Consider the following 23,825-nt stretch of genomic DNA (forward strand, 5'->3'; position numbering starts at 1 on the left):
ATTGTCAAAAAAATTATGAAAAAGATATAAAATAGGTAGTTGTCATAATACTGACAACAAAAAAAGATTAGATTTAATATTGATGAGTTTTCATTTAATAAAAAAAATTTGATAATAATAATTTTTTTAAAAGTTTTAATACACTAGGCTACTATGGTCCGTGCACCTAGCATCTTTTTAAAAAAAATATATAAATAATTTTAATATTGAGTTTTTAATGAATATATTTTTTTATTTTAATTTTAACATTGGGTTTTGAAATTATTATCCAGAAGAATTATGCATGTGAATACTTAAAATACTTAAAAGACGGTGCTAACTTTTGTTTATTGTTTAGTTATTCAAATAGTTTTTACTTTTTGCACTAGAACTTCAAATATAATTGTATTTTAAATATTAGTTTTGTATAAACTAAAAAACATGCTTTTTTAATTTATTAAGACCTATTTTTTATTTATTTTTCATATAAAAATTCAACTCGTAACAGTTTTAATCAAATATATTTTTTAAAAAATCATAAAAAAAATTATTTTTTTTTAATTTTAGCTACCAAAAATACCACAATATCAAATATATATTTAGTGTGTGTTTAGTTGTATGTTAGTTTTTGTAATTGTGATTTGAAAAAAATAACTTTTGTATTTTTTATCTCACCTAAGTTTTTACCATAATTGAACCAATGAAAACCAAACAATTTTCAAAATTATGGTTAGCATAAAAAACAACTTCAACTATTTGTGTTTGACTTTGGGTAATTATTGCGGTTATGATTTGAAAAAACAGGTTTAAGAAAAATTATAAAATATAATTTTTTTTAAATCTAAAATTTTACTATAATTGGTATGAAAAGTAGACTTAAATAATAAAAACTAAATAACTTTCAAAGTTGTGATAAGTATAAAAGCAACTCCAAGCATCACCTTAGAGGCAAAAGCTGTGTATTGGTTGATGCTTTTGGTAAACAAGGAACATCTAGCTAGGGAGCAGCAGGAGCCATGTCTTTTTTGCGTGGTTCTTAAGAATTCTTGAGGCTGGCTCTTTTGTTTTTGCTTCAATACCCTTTTCCTTCTCCTTGCCGACATTTTCATGCTTTCCTGTTTTACTCCCTTATTAGCAGTTTTTATATGTGTTCACATGTCTATTATTCAATTTAAATATTTATTTATTTATTTATTGATACTCATTTTCAACACCTAGCTAGTGCCAGAACTTAAATCGATTTAAATAGAGATTAATAATAGTAGAGATTATAATATAAATACTTCAGTTAGTATTTTTTAGGGGTGATTATTTTTAGTTCGGTTCGATTTTTATAAAAATAAAGCAATCACAACGAATTTTTCTTAAAAAAAAAAAAACAACCAAAACCTAACTGAAATCGGTTTAAACCGACCGGTTTCGGTTCAGTTTGGGTTTTTAGAAAAAAAAAAACCTGTTGAAACTAGTTTGGCTTTATTTTTCCGGTTTTGGCTTGGTTTTTTTGTTTGACTCGGTTTTTTTCCGGCTTGACTCGGTTTTGGCTCAGTTTTTCCGGTTTGGCTTGGTTAATTCCGGTTTTTTTCGTTTGGGTTCGGTTTGGTTTTTTTAGTTTTAGACTTATAAAACATAAACTGAACCAATCAGTTTTTAAAAAATTCTAATCGGTTTGTTTTCGCAGTTCGGTTTTTTTGGTTTTTTTTTTCAGTTTTCTCAGTTTAATCAGTTTTTCGATATTTTTGCTCACCCTAATATTTTTAATCAATTAAATGTTTTAATAGCTTCTTTTAGCCGGGTTTAAACCCTCTAATCTTTGTTTTTATTTTAGTTTTGTCAATTTTAAAATATTTGAATAAATTATTAACATCGACAGTTAAGTAAAATAATAAGCATTTGTTTGTCATATAAAATAAAATTAATAGTTTACTAATAATATTGCAAAACTAGAAGGTTGTTCGGAAAAAAAAAATACTCCATTTAAAAATAAATAACTTTAGAAGAAGGAAAACTAGAATTTCATGTTCAAATTAACACAATATTTCCCCATCTAGAAAAATGGAAGGTATGTTTTCTTGTTTTTTCAATTTTTTATTGAGTTTAGAAAGCATATTTAGAGGTTCTCAATTATTTTTCTTTACAAATTTTTTTCAAATAAAAAAAAATACAATAACAATACATTTTTTTCCCTTTTATATACAAACACTTTTTAACCATATAAAATATTATAATTATTTTTTTACATTTTTATATTTATTTAGTGCAATAAAGATTGTTTTGAGTTAAAAATATAAATTTTTTTATAAAAATTTTAATTTGAATAAAAAAAATAATATTTCACAATTAAATTATCAGAATACAAAATATTAAATTATAGTTCTGGCCTTTTTATGAAAAATAATTGTAATCTTGGTATATTTCTTATCATTGAAAAAATTCAAGGAAATTCACTCAATAAATGAACACATTTTATAATTTTTATTGGAAAAGACAAACTATAAAAAAGGAAAATAAAACTGAAAATAAAAATAATATGTTAGTAAATAGACTCTATTTTTAGGTTCTAGGTACAGGTGGAAAACTAGGAAGAGAGGCAAAAAACGTTTTAGCAATAGATTTTTGCATCGTTAGTTTCTTCTTTCTTTTTCTTTTTTTTGTTGTGGAGTGGGAAAGGGAAGGGAAATTGCGACTTCACATGCTTGGGTGCGTTTGCAGGGAAATAAATAATTTTTATAAGATTATATGGATATTTCATAGGAAGAGTTTTCAAGAGATATTTGGGGTGAGAAAAGTTAAAAGTTTTTTTTATTAAAAACTTTTGATCAAGTTGATAAGGTTACTTATTTAATTTTCCTTAATTTTCGTCGCTTTCCTTAATTTCCCTTTCCTTCATCTTCTTCCAAACACAGTACATGTAGTTGCCTTGTTTGAAGAAATAAAAATATCATATAGTCTAAAGTAGATAGGTGTTTAGTGTTATATCGCGCGTCGACATAAATTTTATTCCATCATAAAGGAAATTCAAAGTCATACAAGTGTTCTAAAAAAAAAATAACTTCGTTCATTGACTTGACCGAGTTAATAAACTCTTATAATTTTGATAATATCAATAAAACAAAATAAATGTAAAGAAAAAGGTTAAAAAAATAGACCTGAATCCATCCAGAATAGCATGCAAAATGTGCAATCTAGCTATGACATTAAGATAACTCCATCGAAAGAAAATTGAAAGCTCAATTATCAAACAATTCAATATTAAAAGGCAACACTGGAAAAAAAAATTAAGAAAAAGCAATGAAAAAAATTTCATAGTGATCAAATTGAGTTAAACTGTTAATTATGCGACCATGGGTATATGATTGAGATAATCTCATAGAACGGCAAGCAAAAAAAAAAGTGAAGATCAATTTCTAATAAAACAAATATTGAAGCATGAGATAGCAAAAGAATCAATAAAGAACCTAAAAATAGAATGAGGTAAATCATTGTTAATATTCAAAACTCATAACCTTAGTCATGAGCGTGGAACTAAACTCATTAAAGGTAAACCACAAAAAATAACAAAGTAATATTCTCAATAACAAAACACCAAGGGATGATATTTGGAAAAAAAAAAAAGACAATAAAAAAAAAGTTAAACATAAGAAAGAGAAATAAAAAAAAAAAAAAAAATTGACAGAAAACTAAATTAAAATCAAACATTGATTATGGATGTTAATGATTATTTGCGTGTCAAAATTTTTGATATTCATACCCTACATGTTACCTATTGGGTAAGAGATTTAGATATCAATAAACTGTTAATCGGATTTTGTGTGTGTGGGTGTGTGTATTTGAAGAGAGAGAGAGAGAGAGAGAGAGAGTATGTGTAATAAATTATGAAATTATAATTTTATCTCAATATTAAAATATGTATATATCATATCACATTAAAATAAAAATGTTCAAAAAAATATATTTATATAATATAAATATACATTTCATGTTAAGTTTGGGCGGGTTTTGGGTCGGCTTTGATAATATCTATACATTATCCATTATCTATTGAGTAAGGTAACTATAAAAATAAAAAAAAATAAAAAAAATAAAAAAGAGAAATGTTTGGGTTGGTATCCATTGAGTCCGGGGTTAATTGTCTAGGGATGAAATTATTTATCCATATAGTTATCAATTATCCAGCAATTGTTTATTATTAAATAAAAAATACATTACATAGATATAAAATTGAAGTGTGTGCGTATCGATTTGTTATACTATAAATTAATAAGTATTCTACATATATGTGTGTTTTATGTCAATATATAAAATATATTATATAAAAAATATAAATATACATTTTGGGTTAGGTTCAAGTTGTTTTCGGATATGTTTTGATAATATTTACACCATATTTATTACTTATCGAGTAAGTTAACTATCCCAAAAATATCAACCCATTTGAGGCAGGGCTGCATCTATTAGGTTCGGATTAAATTGCAATCTCTAATATTAAGAGATGAAATCGAAAACAAAATTGAATTAGGAAAATGATAAAAATAAAATAAATAACATTGAAAAGAACTAGAACCAAATTTGAAAAAAAAAAACAAAATGAAATTAAATGATGAATGATGAAATTGGAAAAAAAAAACTATAAAAGATTAAAAAATCTAAGTAGATTGGAAATCAAAAGAATGAAGATCAAATTTGAAATAAAAAATGAATGAAATCAAATATGATAGGGATGATATTAAAAAAAAATACAAAAGATGAAAACCAAAATAGATGAGAAATCAAAAGAGTGAGAACCAAATAAAATCAAATGATAGGAATGAAACTAGAAAACAAAATCTACCAATGATTAAAACAAAATACCTGAAAATCAAAAGGATGAGGATCACATTATATAAAAAGAGAAATAAAAGGAAGCTTGTGTACTTTAACAAAGAGAAGAATAGAGAAAAGTGGGAAATGAAAAAAAAGGAAGAAGAAGTCCATCTTCCACCACCATGAGTGGCACCACTGGAAAGCTCTCGATGTGTCCCTTAAAACGTAGCCGTAGAACACGATGTTTAATAGTTAGAGGGCTCTTTCTAATTGCTGGCGCGTGTGTTGCAGGATAAGAGGTTAAATGGAAGATGTTTTGCATACCAAGTAGTACCTTTTCTACCTTTTTTCCAGCATTTCTACTATATTTATTTTTAATCATTGTAAAGCTTAGGTTCAGCATTTTTCATAGAGAACTTTTGAGTTTGTTTTTTTCTAGTACGTGGACCTTGATAAATAATGCAACTAATTATTGAAATCCTGAGAAGATGATTGCATTCATTCAATCTATTTGTACTAAGTGACAAGCAATAATTCCTTAAGATAAATAATTAATTCTTGATAACAACAAAGTTTTTATCTGATTAAATTCTAGGTGTTTCAATACTAAACATTATATTTAATATATTTCTCCCTTTACATGCATGTCAATTGCTTTCTTTTAAAAAATTAATGTTTATTCTACATGCAAGAATTTTTTTAGTGATAGGATTACATATATTGCAACAATTTATATTTATCTCAAATAATTAGTTAAACAAAATTAAACCCAAACTATTCCAATTGTTATTGGTAACAATAACTTCATATGTTTGGCACACATGTAAGGAAATAAATAAAATTTTCTTTTTTTTGTTTGAGAAAAGAAAGTGAGGTAATTTTTATAAGATTACATGGATAATTTGTAAGAAGAGTTTTCAAGAGATAATAGAGGTGAGATAGTCTTACGAGTCAGAAAATTCAATTTTTAAAAGTTTTTTTTATTAAAATCTTTTGGTCAAATTAACAAGGTTAATTATTTAATTTTCCTTCATTCTCCTCACTTTCCTTAACTTCCCTTTCATTTATCGTTTTCTAAATACAATACATGCAATTGCAAATTAAAAAAAAAATCAATTAAAAAAAGACCTAAGAAAATAATCCAAATTAACCTTCCAAACAAGCGATCTAAGTCATAAGACTAACATAACCCTATAGAAATCAAATTGAAAAAAATTACAAAGCTTAATTTTCAATCAATTCAATGTTAAGGGATAGATTAAAAAAAATAAATTAGTTAAAAAAAGAACATAAAAGAACAAACCGAGTTAATCCACCAAACTTATGATGTATGTCATGAGATCAAGATAACGTTATAAAAATAAAATAAGAAAAATGATCTGATTTAACCTGGGTTAACTTGTCAACTTCACAACCTTGATTATGAGATTGAGATAACCTTATAGAAAGCAATATATATAATATATATAATATAATATATATATATATATATATATAAAGCTTAATTCTCAACTGATATTGTGCATGAGAGTGGACAATGCAAGTTAACCTGTCAAACTTATGATTTATACATGAGAGTGGACAATGCAATGCTAAAGGATAATATTGAAAAACAAAATGAGCATTGATTGAGAAAAAAAATTAAAAAAGGATAAAATAAATAAATAAAGCACTATTCCAAAGAATGATTGTACAAAGGCTTCTTTGGCATACATTTTTTACCACCACATAGAGGCAATGAAGTGGTCTTTGGTTGAAAATGATGTACAAATGCAAGGAAAAAAATGGTGTCTCTTGGTCATTAATGGTCGTGTGTGAGAGAGAAAATGGTCCCCCAAGTTGCCCTAAAAGTACTCGAAAAAAGAAGAAAACAGATAAAAAAAAAAAAAACATATGTGTATCATAAGGGAGAAGAAGGGATTGCCTCCCACCTTCTAAATAAAATTGTTTTGGCTCTATAACATTTCCTTTTCAACTATAATTGGTGTTACGCACGGTTTCGTTTAATGTCTCTCTCTCTCTTTTTTTCTCTCTTTTTTTAATCTAGTCCCTATACTTCCAATTTATACAATCTTGGTCAATTTGGGTTGACTTTACAAGACTTCTTCAAATTAAGCCTATGGGTATATGATTGGAATAGCCCAGTAGAAATGAAAGTGAAAAAAAAACACGACAATCAATTCCTAATAAATCAAACGTTAAAAGATGAGATTGAAAAAAAAAATCAGATTTAATAAAAAACCTAAGAAAAATGACCGAAGTCAACCCATGTTAATATTCTAAACACATAACCCTGGTTAGAAGCTCGAGACTAACCTATAGAAGGAAAACCCAAAAAATAATGAAGTGAATTATTTAATCATAAAATAATGAGGGATGAAATTGAAGGAAAAAAAAAGCAATAAAGAAAGGGTAAAAAAAATATAAATAGTAATAAAAAGAAAGGGGAATGAATTTGACATAAAAATAAATCAAAATCAAGAGTTGATAGATGAAATTGAAAACAAAATTCAATTAGGAAAAAATATAAAAGAAAAATAGGGATGAAATTAAGAATAAAATCCAATCAGGAATAGGATAAAAAAATAAAAATAAAAAGAATGAAGATCAAATTTGATAAAAAAAAAATTAAATGAAATCAAATGATGAGGGATGATATTAAAGAATACAATTAATTTACAAAAGATAAAAAAAAATAATAAGTAACTTTCAAAAGAATAAGGACCGAATTATATACAAAAAACAAATGAAAAGAAACTTTTATATTTTACTAGGAAGAAGAGAGAGAAAAGTGAGAGGAGAAGAAAAAAGTCCATTGGAGTAACATTGTTGGATTGTCATCAACACCCCCCAGCAACTGGTAAGATCTCGATGCACCATTTCTAACATCATTGTAGAAGGTGGTGTTTAACCGTTGAAGGCTCCTCCAAGCATTGCTTAAAAAATACAATCTTTTCTCACTTGTTAGCTCGTGCGTTATATGCACCAACCACCTTTTCCTTTAACATATATGTTATATATGTTAAGATTCAATTGTACCTAAATCTATTTGATAATTATAAAAAAAAAGTCATATTAAAATGACTAAAACACACTTGGACACATGTTCAAGAGAATAAAATTTCAAGGGTAGTTAAGTAATTATATTATGCATGAAAAGATGAAAAGTTAAAAAAAAAAACCTTTGACCCCTAGTTTTTTATTTTATTTTAAGAGTAAATTAGTAATTCCATTATGCAAAAAAAAAAATTAAGAAATATATTTCCCCCATTTAACTTGGTAATGCCAATTAAACCTTATAAAAAGACCATTTTGCCTCTCGAGTTGTGCTTCCTTGACTTGTATTGTAAAAGGCAAAAACGTTATTACTTCGTAACAATTCACAATGTAATAAATCTTGATATGCATAGTGTTTTATCGATAACCCATACTTTTTTTACTAGATCATTGCCTCACTCTGTGTTGATGGTTAGATCAAATTTATTTTTTTAATGTAAGAAACAATATCAAGGCATTGCTTTTTTTTTTTCTTTTTTTTTTTTTTTGTATAAAGAAGAGGTTAAACTATGTAGGAATTGATCTGATGTGACTCGATTGCCTTAACGAGTTCAAAAACAATCTTGGTGATAGATGAAAATGTAGTTTAAGTCAAAATAAATATTTAAGATGAGATTTTTTTTAATAAACATTAAGACGAAAACATATTGCAACGATTCATATCAATTTAAGTTAACTTACCAATTTGCATACTAAGTCATGAGGTCATGATAATCCCATATAAAGCAAATCAAAATAAAATACAAAACTTAATTTCCAATAAATTCAATATTAAAGAATGGAATTGGAAAAAAAAAATTAAAAAAAAATTAACCTGAGTTAATCTATCAAACCTACGACTCGATTCATGAGACTAGGATAACCCAATAGAAAAAAAAATTAAAAAATAAACTATGTAGTTCAATTCTCAATTAACCTAGTGTTAAAAGATAAAATTAAAAAAAAAATAATTAGAAAATAACACAAATAAATGACTTGAGTCAACTAAAGTTAATGTACAAAACTCGTGACTCGAATAACGAGATGGAGATAACTTTATAAAAAGCATACCGAAAACATGTCACGATCCAATATTGAAAGATGATTTGAGGAAAAAAATATATATTTTTAAAAAACTCAAGTAAATCAGGTTAACTTATTAATTTGTAATCGTGGTCATAAGTTTGAGATAATCTCATAAAAAATAAATTAAAATAATAATAATATCTAATATCTAATATTAAAAAATAAAAATAAATAAATTAGAAAATAAATAAATAAAGAAAGTAAAGATTAAAAACACTATTATAGTAAATAGTTTTGAAATGAGCATTATATTAAAAATTCTTTTTTCCTTATTTTTTTAATAATTAATAATAATTTTAGAAAAGTAGTGGTCGGTGATCCAAAAAAAAAAAAAAATCTTTCAATGTTGTCCCCACAAGAAGGCAACTTAGACAAGCACTAATTGGTGATGGCACATAATCCACTCCTGTGTGTAAGAATATCTGTAATAATATCTGATAACGTATTAATTAGGGGTGTTCAAAAAAACCGACTAACCGATTAAACCGAAAAAACCGAGAAAAAATTAACCGAAAAAACCGAACCGATAGAAAAAACCGAATAAACCGATTAAAAAATAAAAAAATCACCCGGTCCGGTTCGGTTCCGGTTTAAAAAAGCTTAAACCGATTGAACCGGACCAAACCGAACCGGTTTAAAAAAAGAGTATAAAAAGAATAATTCCTAACCCTAAATCACTTACACTCTTAACAGCCGTCAACCCCCCCTCCCCCTCCAGCCTTCCCCCTTTTCCCTTCCCCTTCCCCTTCCCAAAACCATAAATCACTTTCTTCCTTTCTAGCCGCCATCCCCCCCTCTTCCCCTCCAGCCTTCCCCTTTCCCTTCTCCTTTCCCTTCCTAGAACTCTAAATCACTTTTCTCCTTTCCAGCCGTCACCCCCCCTCAAGCCTTCCCTTCCATTTCCCCCCGATCACAAGAAACCAACCTAGAAGAAAGAGAGCACGGATCAGCTGACAGAGCTTGCGCATTGTTCTCTTATCCTTCAATGGACCCTAGTCTCTCAGCTCTATGCTCAAGGTTCATAAAGCACTGTACACATTAAGATGAAAGCCTAGCAACCCTATCAAAAGAACAGCACGCACTGGCTGCTGCAAATCCAATTACATGTCCTGCGTGTTAGTAAATGCAAAGGCTGTCCGTGCCCTAAAAAGGCCAGTGAGTAAAATACCAAAATCCCCAGATCCCGAATTAAGCTGCAAACATTCCACAGCTTTGAAAGGACAAACTGCTGCTGCTGGCTTTGCATTCACAGCTGGCTTTGCTTTTTCTAGTTGCTTTTCTTGAATTTCTAATGGTTGCTGTGATTATTAGATTGATATTTGATGTCAGATTTTTCCTTTGATTTAGCTCAGTGATGAAGATGAGTCCGGTTTTTCTAGTTTTTATGCTAAAAAACCGACCCGAACCGAACAAAACCGGTTCGGTTTGAACCGGTTCTCGGTTCGGTTTGGGTTATATTAATAAGAAATATTGTTTTTCGGTTCGGTTGAATTTTTGGATTAAAACCAAACCGAACCGGACCGTGAACACCCCTAGTATTAATAGTAATGTTTAATTTTTAAATTATTTGTTTAATTAAAAATATATTAAAATAATATATTTTTAAAATTTTTTTATATTAATATCAAATCAATTTTAAAATATAAAATAAAATTAATTTTAAATAAAAAATTCAGATTTTAGGCAAGGAAAACCGCATCTTTTTTTTAGGTGTTTAAAAAATATAGTAATGATTATTTTTTAAAATATTTTTATTTAAAATATATTAAAATATATATTTTTTTATTTTTAAATTAATATCAATTTATAAAAATAATTAAAAAAACTTTTTTTTTAAAATATACTTTTAAATTGCAAAAACGTGGTACTGCCACGCGCAAACTGGATCACCGATCATATTATTTAATCAAACACAATTCTCCTCATCATTCCTCCCCAAGATTAATCAAGATCCCAGAAACACCCATGGAATTCCCTCCCGGCCACCACTCTCGCCCTCATCACCACCGAAGTAACGATGATGAAGAAGAGAGAAGAGATCATTACCGGCCACCAGACACTACTCCACCACCACCATCTTTCCACCAACCACCACCTCCCTCCTCACACTACTATCAAGAACCTCCACAACCACCATCTTTCCACCAACCACCACCTCCCTCCTCACACTACTATCAAGAACCTCCACAACCACCAAGACCATATTTTCAAGAAGCTACCTATGCACCTTCACCACCACCTCCATTTCAAGAAACTCAAGTCATTCGCACATCTCATAATTATCCACCACCACCACCACCAACACAAGTGAATCATGTTTCTCATGAAAAAACTGAAACCCATCAGTCTTTTAAGCCGCATATGCCATCTTTCATTCACCAGCAAACTCATCAATCTGGCTCTGCTTCTGGGCTTGACCTTTATAATAAACCTAGCTTCAAGGTTTACAGCAAAGCTGAACCTGATTTTCACCTCACTATTAGGGACGGAAGAGTGATTCTTGCTCGGTCAAATCCTTCTGATGAATTCCAAGTATGTAAAAATCAAAACTTTCCTTTCTCGCAAACTCAATTTGTCCATAACAATTACCTTCCTTTGCACATTTTTGCTTCTATTTCATAAAGTTTTGTTTTTTAAATTCACATTACTATAATCTGGGTTTGTCTTTTTATGTGCTTTGTTTTTTGGTTGGTTTGGTTACAATTCTCATGAGTATTTAATCTGATCATTGTTTTGTAATTCAAATTCCATAAGCATGAAAAGATCACATTTTTTTGTCCTTGTCTTTGGTTATTTGGTTAATGTTTACAATCATATGATCCTTGTGCAGACTGATCATTTTAGTTGTTTAGACCTGCTTGCTTTAGTTTTTCATTATTCCATTTCAGGGTTTTGGAGTTTTACATATTTGTAGTTGTGCTTGATTTGTGCTGGTTGTTGTTGTTGTTGTAGAACTGGTTTAAAGATGAGAAGTTCAGCACAAGAGTGAAGGATTCGGAGGGATGTCCTGCCTTTGCTTTGGTAAACAAGGCCACTGGTCAGGCCATAAAGCATTCCATTGGAGAGGCAAACCCTGTAAGAAATTCTCTGAGATCATGAACTTGTTGAAAGTTTGTTCTTCTATGTCTTTTATTTTCATGTCTCATGGCCTTGACCTTTAGTTGCGGAAAACATGACCTTGTAAAGCATCATCTTTTGACAGACTTTGTTTCAATTCATTTTATATATGCATTTGTGTATTCTCGTTTTCTTCGATACTGAGTCAAAGTAGCCCATACGTTTTGGAAACATAGAAGGTGCTCTTATGAGCTTGACTCAACGTTGTATAAGCAGCTTTTAAACCTGATCAAGGTAATTTGGGACTGAAATGTGAACAAGAGTTACTTTTAATGATTTAATACATTGTCCAAAACTCTATATTCTATAGGAAACCAAGAGGTTGATGTTTTTCTTTTCCTTTGGAAGTATGGGCATTGCTGATAAGACTGTGACTGGATATTGTACACCAGTAAATTTCAGTTGTGATCTCAGATACATTGCTTGCCACTGTTGTTCACGACCATAAATGATCCAACATTGTATATCCATTTTAAGGCCCAAATCCTGTTTTGGTGACATTTATCACAGAAACATAATGTGGTAAGATTGGATTGAACAACAGAGTAGAATTTCTTCATTTATTGTCCTGCAGATTATTCAAGACATGTTTAGCATGCATGTTTTGGGTTTTGATGCACCAAACCTTCAAATCTCCCTTTTCATTTTCTCCAAGCTACTCATCCTAGACAAGAACTGGTGTCACAAATTATGAAGTATTTAGTGTTTAATTCCTTGTGTTTTTTTCTTTTTATTGAGAAAGAACCAGCATGCTTCCCACATTTCACAGCTTGGAATCTATTGAGGGGGGTGTAGGTGTAAACACAGTAATGACCAGGCCACAAATTTAGAATTGTTTGCTAACTAGTGTCAATGGCTTTGTTGCTCCTCTCCTTCTTAATCTACCCAAATATCATTTTAAGGCTTCTAATATACAACTCTTATTGCCTATCACTTGATTGTTCTATACCAGCTTTCAACTTGTGGGCATGCATGCAGGTGTACCATGGTACCATAGAGAAAATTGAGCTTACTACCATAGAAACATTTTAAATCAGCTTGAACTTGATTTTCTTTCTTATGCTTGACAAATAAAACTTCTCTACTTAGAGACTCTTGTAAGGTTGTTACTGAAATAAGTTATAATTTTCCTTCAAAATATTTGTTTACAGTGCACGTGGTGTAGGATATATCCTGTAGTGAAATATGTTGTGTCCCTGCTTTTGGTGGGCATAAGTTGACAAATAAACAATTGAGCGCTTTGATAGCTAAGAGGAAGTCCTCATGAAAGCCTAATCCTTTTCTTTTTCCCTCTTGAGCAAAAAATGTTATGCCTTCAACAATGTCAAACGTGTTCCGAAATTATATTTCTGCAGGTGCAGCTGATTCCATACAATCCAGATGTTCTTGATGAGTCTATCCTATGGACCCAAAGCAAGGACATGGGTGATGGTTTTAGAGCTGTAAGGATGGTTAACAATACCCACCTGAATGTTGATGCTTTTCATGGTGATAAGAAATCTGGTGGGGTTCATGATGGGACCACTATTGTGCTCTGGAAATGGAACAAAGGTGATAACCAACTATGGAAGATCATTCCAGCTCAGTACTGTAAGTTTCTAAACAAGCAAAACACAAGGATTTACAATTCTTATTTAAGATTTACTATCTCGTTGTTTTTCATCATGCAAACATCATATATAAAAACACAAATCCAAGATGATTTCATTTGATGAAAAAGAAGTCCCAGATTAATTAAGTTTATACGCCTTCATGCATTTACTGATGTTCTTGCTGTTGATCGTTATGCAGGAAATTATGTGTGATGGCGTTGCCATTTCTGGAAGCTATATTGTATTTGCTGAACCTTGAATAAATTCTCGGGAGAATTGGTTTTTGTTCGTTTTGAGAATGTTTTGTGCTTTGCGTGTTTTTTGGTGTGAAAACTTTGTGGCAAACACTCATTTAACTCTGTCTCTATGCATGTTATTATTTATCATCGTTAATAATGCCATGTTGTGTAATCAATCAAAACATATATCACAGAATTTGCACGGATAAACCTACTGGATATATTACTAAACAGGTTTTTTGGTGTTGTATGCTCCTGAAGTTTCCTCCACATGTTGTACTTTCAGCTCAAGGCAACATATAAAGACTGTAAGGTTCTAAACCTAAAGGTAATAAGTAGACTCCATGTATTTAGATTCAATTTATAGCTTAATCTAAAGATGATGAGTCCTATATATATTGCTATACCAACATGTATTTAGGAACAATGCATGCCTGAATACAAGGATGCATGTACTTGGGCATAAAGTATACATAAACTTGGGTTGATATATTGTTAGATTTAAATGCACTAGGGTTCAATGCATGGTAGAATTCATGATATTGGATTTAATATTTTGCCAGACTTGCATGTATTTAGACTAAACACCTAGTTGTTCTCAAGAATATTGAATTTGACATCTCTCAAGAACATTGAGATTGACATCTCACTTGATGTATATGTATAATTAAATTTAAAAATATTGGGCTTAAAGATAAGGTCAAATACACATCATTTGAGCATAATATTCTGTCAAGTCTATGAATGTTAAGTTGTTACTTTATTATTAAATTTTTTAAATATATACTTTAATCACAAATAACATTTATAATGATCCATCACAAACAGGTAACTATAACATAGAAACAAAATCAATACTAGCACTTGAATAGAAAGAAAGAAAAAGTCGTAAACCACATATACTTTGTATCTAACCACTTAGTACAACATATCAATGGGCTTATGAGATGAGCGTAGCTTAAATTTACGTCTAATGCAGGAAATTTCGCATGCATGAACAAGCTACATGTAATGACATTACGCTTCCATAAGTTGACAATACAAATCGTGCTTTCGCGGAAATATTTTGGGATAATTACCAAAACTCTCTTGTAAAAATTCTTTTATAAAACTATTTTCATAGAACTTTTTGCATCTATCTGACCTTAAAACACGTTTATCTGTTTTTTTTTTTCCTGAAAAATTTTATTTTGGGTTTTACACATGCAAATTATTTCACAGTTTTCATATAGAAAATATCTTACCCCCACAAGATTATATATCTATATATTATATGCACAATATTTATATTATGTTTATGATTATATATTATAAGGTAAACTATATATAAAAGCTTGGCATCATAAAAATCCTTTTTCTTTAAATCAATAATATTATAGAGATTGTAAGTGCAAAGATAAAAAAAAAAAAAAAAATTGGTTTAAATAACTATCTAAACGTTTGTTTCAATTAATATATATATATATATATATAATAAAAATTTAATTTAGAATGATAATTTAGAATGATTTTATAATAATATAATTATTTTATCAAATTACACTTAATTTTACATTTACTTTCATTTATAAATTACATGCAAATTATAAGAAAGTTTGACCCTCCCTCTAATTTTTTTTTGTATTTTGAATTTTAAAGACTTTTATTGAATTTAAATACGTCTCGCAACTCTAAAGAATTGGGGGAGGGGTAAATTTAGCTATGCTAATGGAACACGAAAAGTTTTCAGATCATAATGTAAAAATTATAAATATAAATAAGTACAAGGGCTTGAGTATAAAACTCTTGAATTTACCTTTTTGTATTCGTTAATTATTTATTTCTATACATTCTCTCCAATTAACTCAATAAATAAATAATTATTTATTTCTATATCAATATTAATTATGCACTAAGAAGTGATATCATTAAGTACTTTTCATTTATGATATCACCTTTTATTTCCTCGAATTTTTGTAAAAAATATTATCATTAATATATTTTGTAAGACAATTAATTGGTGATATAAATCTTATATAAATATGAAAGTCATCTCTTATTAGCATGCATATTTTATGTTGAAACTTGATAGAAATTAACTATTGAGTTACTTGAATAAATTAAAAGAACACACAAATTAATAAATTTCTTATAGCATGCATATAATAAATTCGAAGAACAAAGGTTAATAGTACAAAATTCAAAGAACATACAAATTAATTGATTAAATTAAAAGTAGATAAATGATTAATTGACACAAAAACAAGGATAAATTTTAAAATTTTCCCATCTACTGATTTAAATTTTTTTTAGCTATTTCTTTTCTACCAATCATAATGTTTCATTCTTTCATTAATGAAATTAAAAGAAATCATACTTTTACTAAGTTCATGGGAAAACTCTATTCCTCCACATTCAAAAATATTGTGAATTACAACAATAAGGGTTTTTTTTGGTTATTATTATTTTATTTATTTATTTTAGTCTTTATGTTATATGTTTATTATAATTTAGAGCTGATATTTAATTTTAATTTTATATGGTTATAAATGTATTAGAAAAATATTGTAGCATTGGGTTGAAATCGGAAAAATATCCCAGCATTATGGTGTGGTTTTTTATTTTTTTTAAATTCAGTCAAATAAAAATAATTTTTAAAAAAACTAAGTTATTAAACTTTGTGGAGTCAGTGACTCAATTTGCAAGTTTGACGTAGTAACTTGGGTTTCCCCGATTCATTAGTTTGGTAGGGTATATTTTTTAATTGAACTTTATTTTGTGATTGTATATTTTTTTTTATCATGTAATTAAATAAAATAATTTTTTTTAAAAAAAACTGTGTTATTAAATTTTAGAAAGTCCATAAACATGTTTATGAGTTTGGCGGGTTTAACTTTTTTTAAAAAAAAATTATTTTTTTCAATTTAATCCTTTGACATTGGGCTAATTGGAAATTAAATTTCATAATTTGTCACTTCCTTTTTTATGAGGTTATCGTGATCTCAAGAAAAAGTCTCGATATTGGATTAGTGCTCGATTTTGTGATCTTTTATTTTTATCATCATATTCGTAAATAAACAATAGTCTTAAAAACACAAGTTATTAGCCTTAAGGGAGTCTATGACTTGGTTTATGGGTTTTTAACGTGTTAATCTAGGTTACCCGATTTAAGAAAATTATCAAAGAAGCAAGGCATTAATACATGAAATGATGCAATAACAGTTTTCAACTTCAAACAAGAATCTTAACGCAATAATAACTCTCAACTTCAAAAACATAAGATATAATAAAGAGGATTTACCAAATATATTTTTGTTTTTTAGGAATTAGCTTCGACACCAACAAAACCTAAACAAACCCAGAAGAACACAAGAAAACCAAGACAAAACCAAAAATAGATAAAACTGAAGAAAAGTTCCAGTAGGCAAAACAATCTTATCATTTTGAAAAATGACCCAACTGTTTTCTAGAAACTCCAGAAATTATTCAAAATGGTCTAACCATTTTGTGAATTGATCCAAACATTTCTTGAAAATTTTATAATTTTTTCAAAATGGTCAAACCTTTTTAATAATGCTTCAACCGATTCTACAAAGGGTAGATAATTGTTAGAAGTTGTATCCAACATTTAGTTTAAGCTTTTTGCCTATAAAACCCCATCTCTTTAGAAAAATGAAAAGGGACATCTAAGACAAGATTCTGATCAAATTCCTACTTTCATACAACCTTTTTTATACTCTTGATTAATCCAAAATAGGGTTGAAGTGTTTTGGGCAAAACTCTTTCAAGTGCTACATTTGTATTACACCCAACACAAGAGTGTAATATTATGAAAAGTGTAAGTAACATTTAAAACACTCGAGAAAGCCTTCTAAAGGCTATTGAAGTGGTTTGATACTTGTCTATCTACAAGTATTGGTGAGGAAGGGTTTTCTAATCTTGTGCCATAAAAAATATTAAGCGGAAGGTTTGGTCATTCTTCTATGTAAAAAGATTGGATTTGATCTTGAGCCCATAAAATGATTAAGTTAGATATTGAATTAGGAAAAGGATTCAAAAAGGTTTTCAATATTGATCGTATAAGGTTTGATCCTAAGCAAAATTCATAACCCAAACTGGGTTATTCCCCAAAATTCATTTTTTTTTTCAAAATACAACACAAAAAATAAAATAAAAGCTGGCAACGTGGAGAAAGCAAAAATTTTGAAGGAAATTTTAAGGCACCCCATTAAACCCCACATAAACCTTTTTCCTCCCACAGCCGACTCTGGCCGCCAGCACCTCCGCCCACTTCACTCTAGGCCAGTAACAGCAACTCCATCCCCTTTGCTAGGTCGCCTCCCATTTTTCTCTCCCATCATCCGTAATTGTGTAGTTGAATGCAGAACGTGAACTACTATTCACGTTCTGTAAAATAATTAACATCTCTTGTGGGTTGGGTTTAGCCCGGCCCCAAAAAAATGAAAATAAATTCTAGAACCCTTTAAAAAAAATTGTGATTTTCTTGCATATTTTTCTACCCATTTTGCATGATATCGGGTTGTTTATTTACACTGTAAAATACAAATCCAGTATTAAAATACCCGGTTTGCTCCAAAATATTTCAAAAAAAATTGAAATATTTCCAAAAAAAAATCTCAAAACACTTTTAAATTAATTTCTCTTTCCTAAAACAAATAAAAAAATATTTTGTTTTCATGTATATGGCCAAATTCTAAAAATTTTCCAAGCAAAGCTTCATAAAAAAACAAAAATTGCATCTTTTTCGTGTTATTTTTTTTTTCTCAAAAATAGATATCGTAACTAGTTTATGATTATTCATTAGGATTTGTCCAACATGTCAAAAATCTTTTTACAATCTTTTTTTTAGGATCCTGATGTAGACTTTAATATTTGTGGGGTGTAAAATTACACGATAAAGTACACCCTCAGGTATTAAAGATATAAGGTGTAAAAATACGATGCTAAAATTCAAACTTTAGAATGGTTAGGATTTAACCCGATAAGGTAGAGACTCTCTCATGAAGAGAGATCTGTCTTGAACCTCAGAAAATACCAACAAATAAAAACCCGACTCATAAAAAAATAATCAAACAATAATGGAGCTTACTTTATGTAGAGTGCACTGGGGGTGATGCGTCTTTTCCTTGCACAACCAGTCCCTAACCCAAACTCTTGCAAACCATAAGTTCCTAGTAATTATAATACTAGAAGGAAACTCTTAAATATTAATCATAAGTTCATGATTAAATCCAAAAACCCTTCCCAGCACACAACACCTCATCAGGAGGCACGACAAGAGCCTCTGCCCTCACCAGACGACGTCGCATCGGTGCGCTCCCCGTGACATTACTAAACCCATTTTCAATCTTAAAGCACCATTAAATTGATTAAAAAGTCCAAAATGAAATCAAATAAAATAATGTATCCCCATTGTGATCTTGTTTTTCCGATTAGATGAAAGTTCAAAAAGATTTAAATAGTATATCTCTTGTCAAGAGGAACCTATTAAAACCAATATCAATTTTTTTTTTTTGTTATTGTAATATGGGTAACCAACCAATTTCTCTCTCTTTCACCATTTTTCAACAACTTTCTCACTCCTCTATATAAAAAAAAGGGACTAAAACATTAAAAAAAAATAGGAACTAAACATAAAAGTATAAAATTAAAAGGACTAAAGATGCATAAATGAAGACTTTTAGGATGGAAATGATGTTTTCGCATGAAGATGAGAAAAGCCTTGTTTTTTCCCCTTCTTTTAATTGTTTTTTATTCAACAATTCTAATTCATATTTAATTAAATTGACCTCTAATTAAATTCTAAAATTTTATCAAAGAACTTGAATGCTAAAGAATATGCAAGCAAAAGAAAGTATCACCAAATAAAATATCAGAAATTTGACATAAAAGGATGAAATTAAAAAAATAAAAAATTCAATGATAAAAATAAAAAATAAAAAAAATATTCATTTCAGTTTATCTATGAACAGTGTATCAACAGTGCTTTGTGAGTAGATAAACATTAATGAACAATAAAAGTATATATTGTTTTCGTCATAATTTTTAAATTAATATGAGTTAACTTAGGGTATGTCATAGGTTAAGTGGATTGACCGGATTAAGTTGGGTCAATACATTCATTATTATTATATGAAAAGGTAAAAATAAAATCATTTCGAAAAAGTAATGATAAAAAAAGTCAATAGGTTTGGCTAGATTTCTCAACCAATTGTAATAATTTGTTAATCTTGAAAAAAAAAATTAAAAAGCTTGCCATTAACTTTTTATTTTTTTCTCCCATCTCAATGAAAAAATATTATATTTTCACTCTTATCCTCACCCATTATTTCAATTTCTCTTTTTATTTTTTTCATTCAAACTTTTTTAAAAGTAGGAAGAAAACTTCAATTTTTTTTTTTATTATTAACGCGGATGTCCGGACCAGCTTGCACGCACCTCGACTAATCCTACGGGCCCTGAAGTTAACGACCATGTAAACCTCTAGTGGCCATCATATGACAATCTAGGGTTTGAACCTGAGAAACAACAGAGAGAGCAAGAAAACTTCAATTCTTATTATCATCATTACTAAATATTACCTTAGATCACAAACTCAGTTTCGTGGGATTGAAATGAATAGTTGCATGTTGCATGTGTTGATGGAGACATTATGACCAAATTGCAAGCTAATTAAGTTTTTAATATAGGAATATTACATAAATAGTTTTTCCATCCAATAATATTTATTTTTATGTTAAAAAAGAGGAAATCATAGGCCTTAAACAAAGCAAACGTACACGTATATACGATGGCTTGGTAGGAACCAGCAATCCTAGCAGCTGGCGTCCAACGAGACGTTTTAAATTCTGAAGTCCATTTGATATTTGATACATGTGGTTGACTTTGCATTGTACGTATTTGCTGATGTTGCATTAAACAACTTGATTGATAAAGAATATGTACGGAGAAGAAGATATCACCACATCAAATATCACAAACATCAAATAAAAAAAATAAGATTGAATAAATATCAAATTCAGCGACCAAAATAAAAAAAATATTCCTTACAATTTATCTATGAATAATGTACATACAGTGCTTTGTTAGTACATATAAACTAACGATCAATAAAAATATATACTCTTTTTTATCATAGTTTTTAAACATAATCCAAAAATTAATTCAAGATAAATTCTAGGTCACATATTAGGTGAGTTAAGTAGATTAACTTAGATCAGTTCGTTATTTTTTTATTTTAAAAGAAATTAAAAAATATATTATTATGAGAAAAAAAAAAGGATCAACATATATTAATAAGATTTTTCCTCAACTGACTAGGTCATGAGTTAATCTAGATTTTTAACCAGATTATATTAGAACAATTCCCTCTCTGATTTTTATTAAAACTCAATTTATCTTAGACATTAAGTCACTTAAATCATGGATAAATATGTTAAATCAGGTCGAGTTTTAAAATAATGCTTTTAGTTTTGTATATTAATAAGAATGATAATAAAATATATTTTTATAGCTTGAGGTGTTGTTAGTAGAGAAATATATAATAATAATAATAAGTATGACGGAAATTTATTATATTTTAACTCTTGTTCTCACCTATTATTTCAATTTCTCTTTTTATTTTTTTGAATCTAATATTTTTTATTTAGGAATGAGACTTCAATTCTCATTATCATCATTACTAGCTATCACCTTCGATCACAAACTAAGCACATGGGATTGAACTAAATAGTTGCAAGTGTATGGAGACAATATGACCAAATTGCAAGTTAATCACCATCAAATCTAAATCTAACACTAGTTTTTCTTTCCAAGTACCCCTCCTTCTCAAAGAGTAAGTTTCGAGGAAGGAGATTAAACCGAGTAAATTGAAGGCTTTGAAGGTTCAAGAAATCAAAGTTTGAAGATGATGCAATACATGAAGGGATTGGATTTCTTGGTTTATATAATCTTTTGAATTTCTTGTTTAATATAGTTTTTTTTATGCAACGAGCAGTGTAAGAGAGAGGGTTGTAATATGAGAAGTTTGACTTTGCATCCAGAGCAGCGGAGATCGCAAGACTTTGTCGTATATCTTTTCGGAGGCATATATTCAGAACACGAACGACGTCACGATGGATTGTTTTTTTATGCATTAATGTCATATGCGCGAGGATGTTGAACAGAGCTGGGAAAAACCTCCATAGTCAATTACTTCAACTCCTGGCTTTTGAAGCAACTGAGCATGATGGAAAAGTACCTTTGAAATATTGGAAGCTGCGCAAATGAAAATCTTTTGTGTAAAGGCAAATTAACAAACTCTTTATTTTACTGCGATTCGTGCTTATGATCCCTTTCAAGAAAGCTTCGTTTCTTCTTCTTCTAAAAAAACTGCAGAAAATGACAGCTTCTGTCACGTTGACAGGCCATTCGCGTTCTTCCCTGTTCTTCCTCGTCCTTCCATCTGATCGTCATGGTGTCGCCATATATCTAATACCTGCAGTGGGTACACAAATTCATGTGTATATATATATATATATATATATATATATATATATATATATACGTGCAGAAGTCGGCCAAACCAAAGAGGAAAGTGGAGGTTGTAGCTGGGACAGGGAGAAGGGGTGGCCTGGAAAGATCGGCTGAAGAAGTCGGCCAAACCAAGGAGGAAAAAGGAGTCGAGGGTGTTGAATTTTCCAATCATGTGAGCTTTAATTAAGAATTAAGATCAGGAAGCCATTGAAAAAGAGATTAGAGAAGATAATGTTTTCTATAGGCACGAGGTTGAATCTGAGTCATCTATTCCAATTGTCCCAATAGGAGGCAACTGTCTCACCCCATGAAACATCACCATTTTATCAGAATTCCAAGTATATGGATGTAAATTAATCTAAATAAATAAGATTTTTTAAATAGTTATTTTACTCCGTGGACAATGAATATAGCATAAATATTATCAAATTCAATCCCATTTTATATATATCCGTGTGAATATATATATATATATATATATATATATATATATATATATATATATTAAAAAATTAATGAATATTTAATTTTTTTACTAGTTGGGTATTGGATGCGATATGAATATAGTACAAACCAGACCAACAGATACTCATTATTAATATTATTAATATTTACACAAGTATATTATAAAAACTATAATTAAGTGTGTGTTTGGAATTGTAGTGTAAGGTATTTTTTAAAAATATTTTTTGAATGAAAATATATCAAAATAGTTTTTTAAGATTTTTTATTTTTAATATAGCATGTAAGAGCTATTAAAAAACACTAAAAACTATAAATTTAATATTATCCGAACCATTAGAAGATAATGTTTTCTATAGGCTTGTACATGGCACGAGGTTGAATCTGAGTCATCTATTCCAATTGTCCCAATAGTAGCCAACTGTCTCACCCCATGAAACATCACCATTTTATCTGAATTTAAAGGATATCGATCTAAATTAATCTAAATAAATAAGTTTTTTTTAAATACTCATATCAAATTTAATCCAAGTCATATATATTCTTACAAAAATCTATTTTTTTTTAAAAATAATAATAAATATTTAAATTTCTTATTAGTTTGGTATTACATATGATATGAATATTATAAAAACTAGACTCATAGATATTCATTATCATCTCTATTAATATTTATATAAATATATTATAAAAGTTATAATTTAGAATGTGTGTGTTTAGTATTGTAGTGAAAGGAATTTTTTTAAAATATTTTTCAAATAAAAATATATTAAAAACATTAAAAATTATATAAATTTAATATTTTTTCCAAGCAAAACTCATCCAAAATAATTTTTTTTTATTAGCAATGTTGCAAGTTACATGGAACGCTATATCAATCCAAATTATCATTTTGTTTTATTATGTGGAGTCTCTATTAAAGAAGTTAGATTTTTATATAGAATGACGTCACGGGGTACATGGATGTTTCTTTATTATTCATAGATTCCTTTTATGACTT

At 28.8% G+C, this 23,825-nt stretch overlaps 1 protein-coding gene across 1 annotated transcript; it reads left to right on the forward strand.

Moving 5' to 3' along the window:
• The first annotated feature begins 10,780 nt into the window (after positions 1-10,780).
• Positions 10,781-14,099, forward strand: LOC118054900 (ricin B-like lectin R40G3). The gene is made up of 4 exons (XM_035066669.2): positions 10,781-11,433; positions 11,854-11,976; positions 13,374-13,608; positions 13,810-14,099. Coding segments are annotated over exons 1-4 (927 nt in total). The 5' UTR covers positions 10,781-10,866; the 3' UTR covers positions 13,812-14,099.
• The last annotated feature ends 9,726 nt before the right edge of the window (positions 14,100-23,825 follow it).

This window comes from Populus alba, chromosome 19 (assembly GCF_005239225.2).
Source record: "Populus alba chromosome 19, ASM523922v2, whole genome shotgun sequence".
Taxonomy (NCBI): domain Eukaryota; kingdom Viridiplantae; phylum Streptophyta; class Magnoliopsida; order Malpighiales; family Salicaceae; genus Populus; species Populus alba.

Coding starts and splice junctions, on each gene's coding strand:
- LOC118054900 (XM_035066669.2), top strand. CDS start 10,867: ATGGAATTCCCTCCCGGCCACCACTCTCGCCCTCATCACCACCGAAGT. Junction 11,434..11,853: donor ATCCTTCTGATGAATTCCAA/GTATGTAAAAAT, acceptor TTGTTGTTGTAG/AACTGGTTTAAAGATGAGAA. Junction 11,977..13,373: donor CCATTGGAGAGGCAAACCCT/GTAAGAAATTCT, acceptor ATATTTCTGCAG/GTGCAGCTGATTCCATACAA.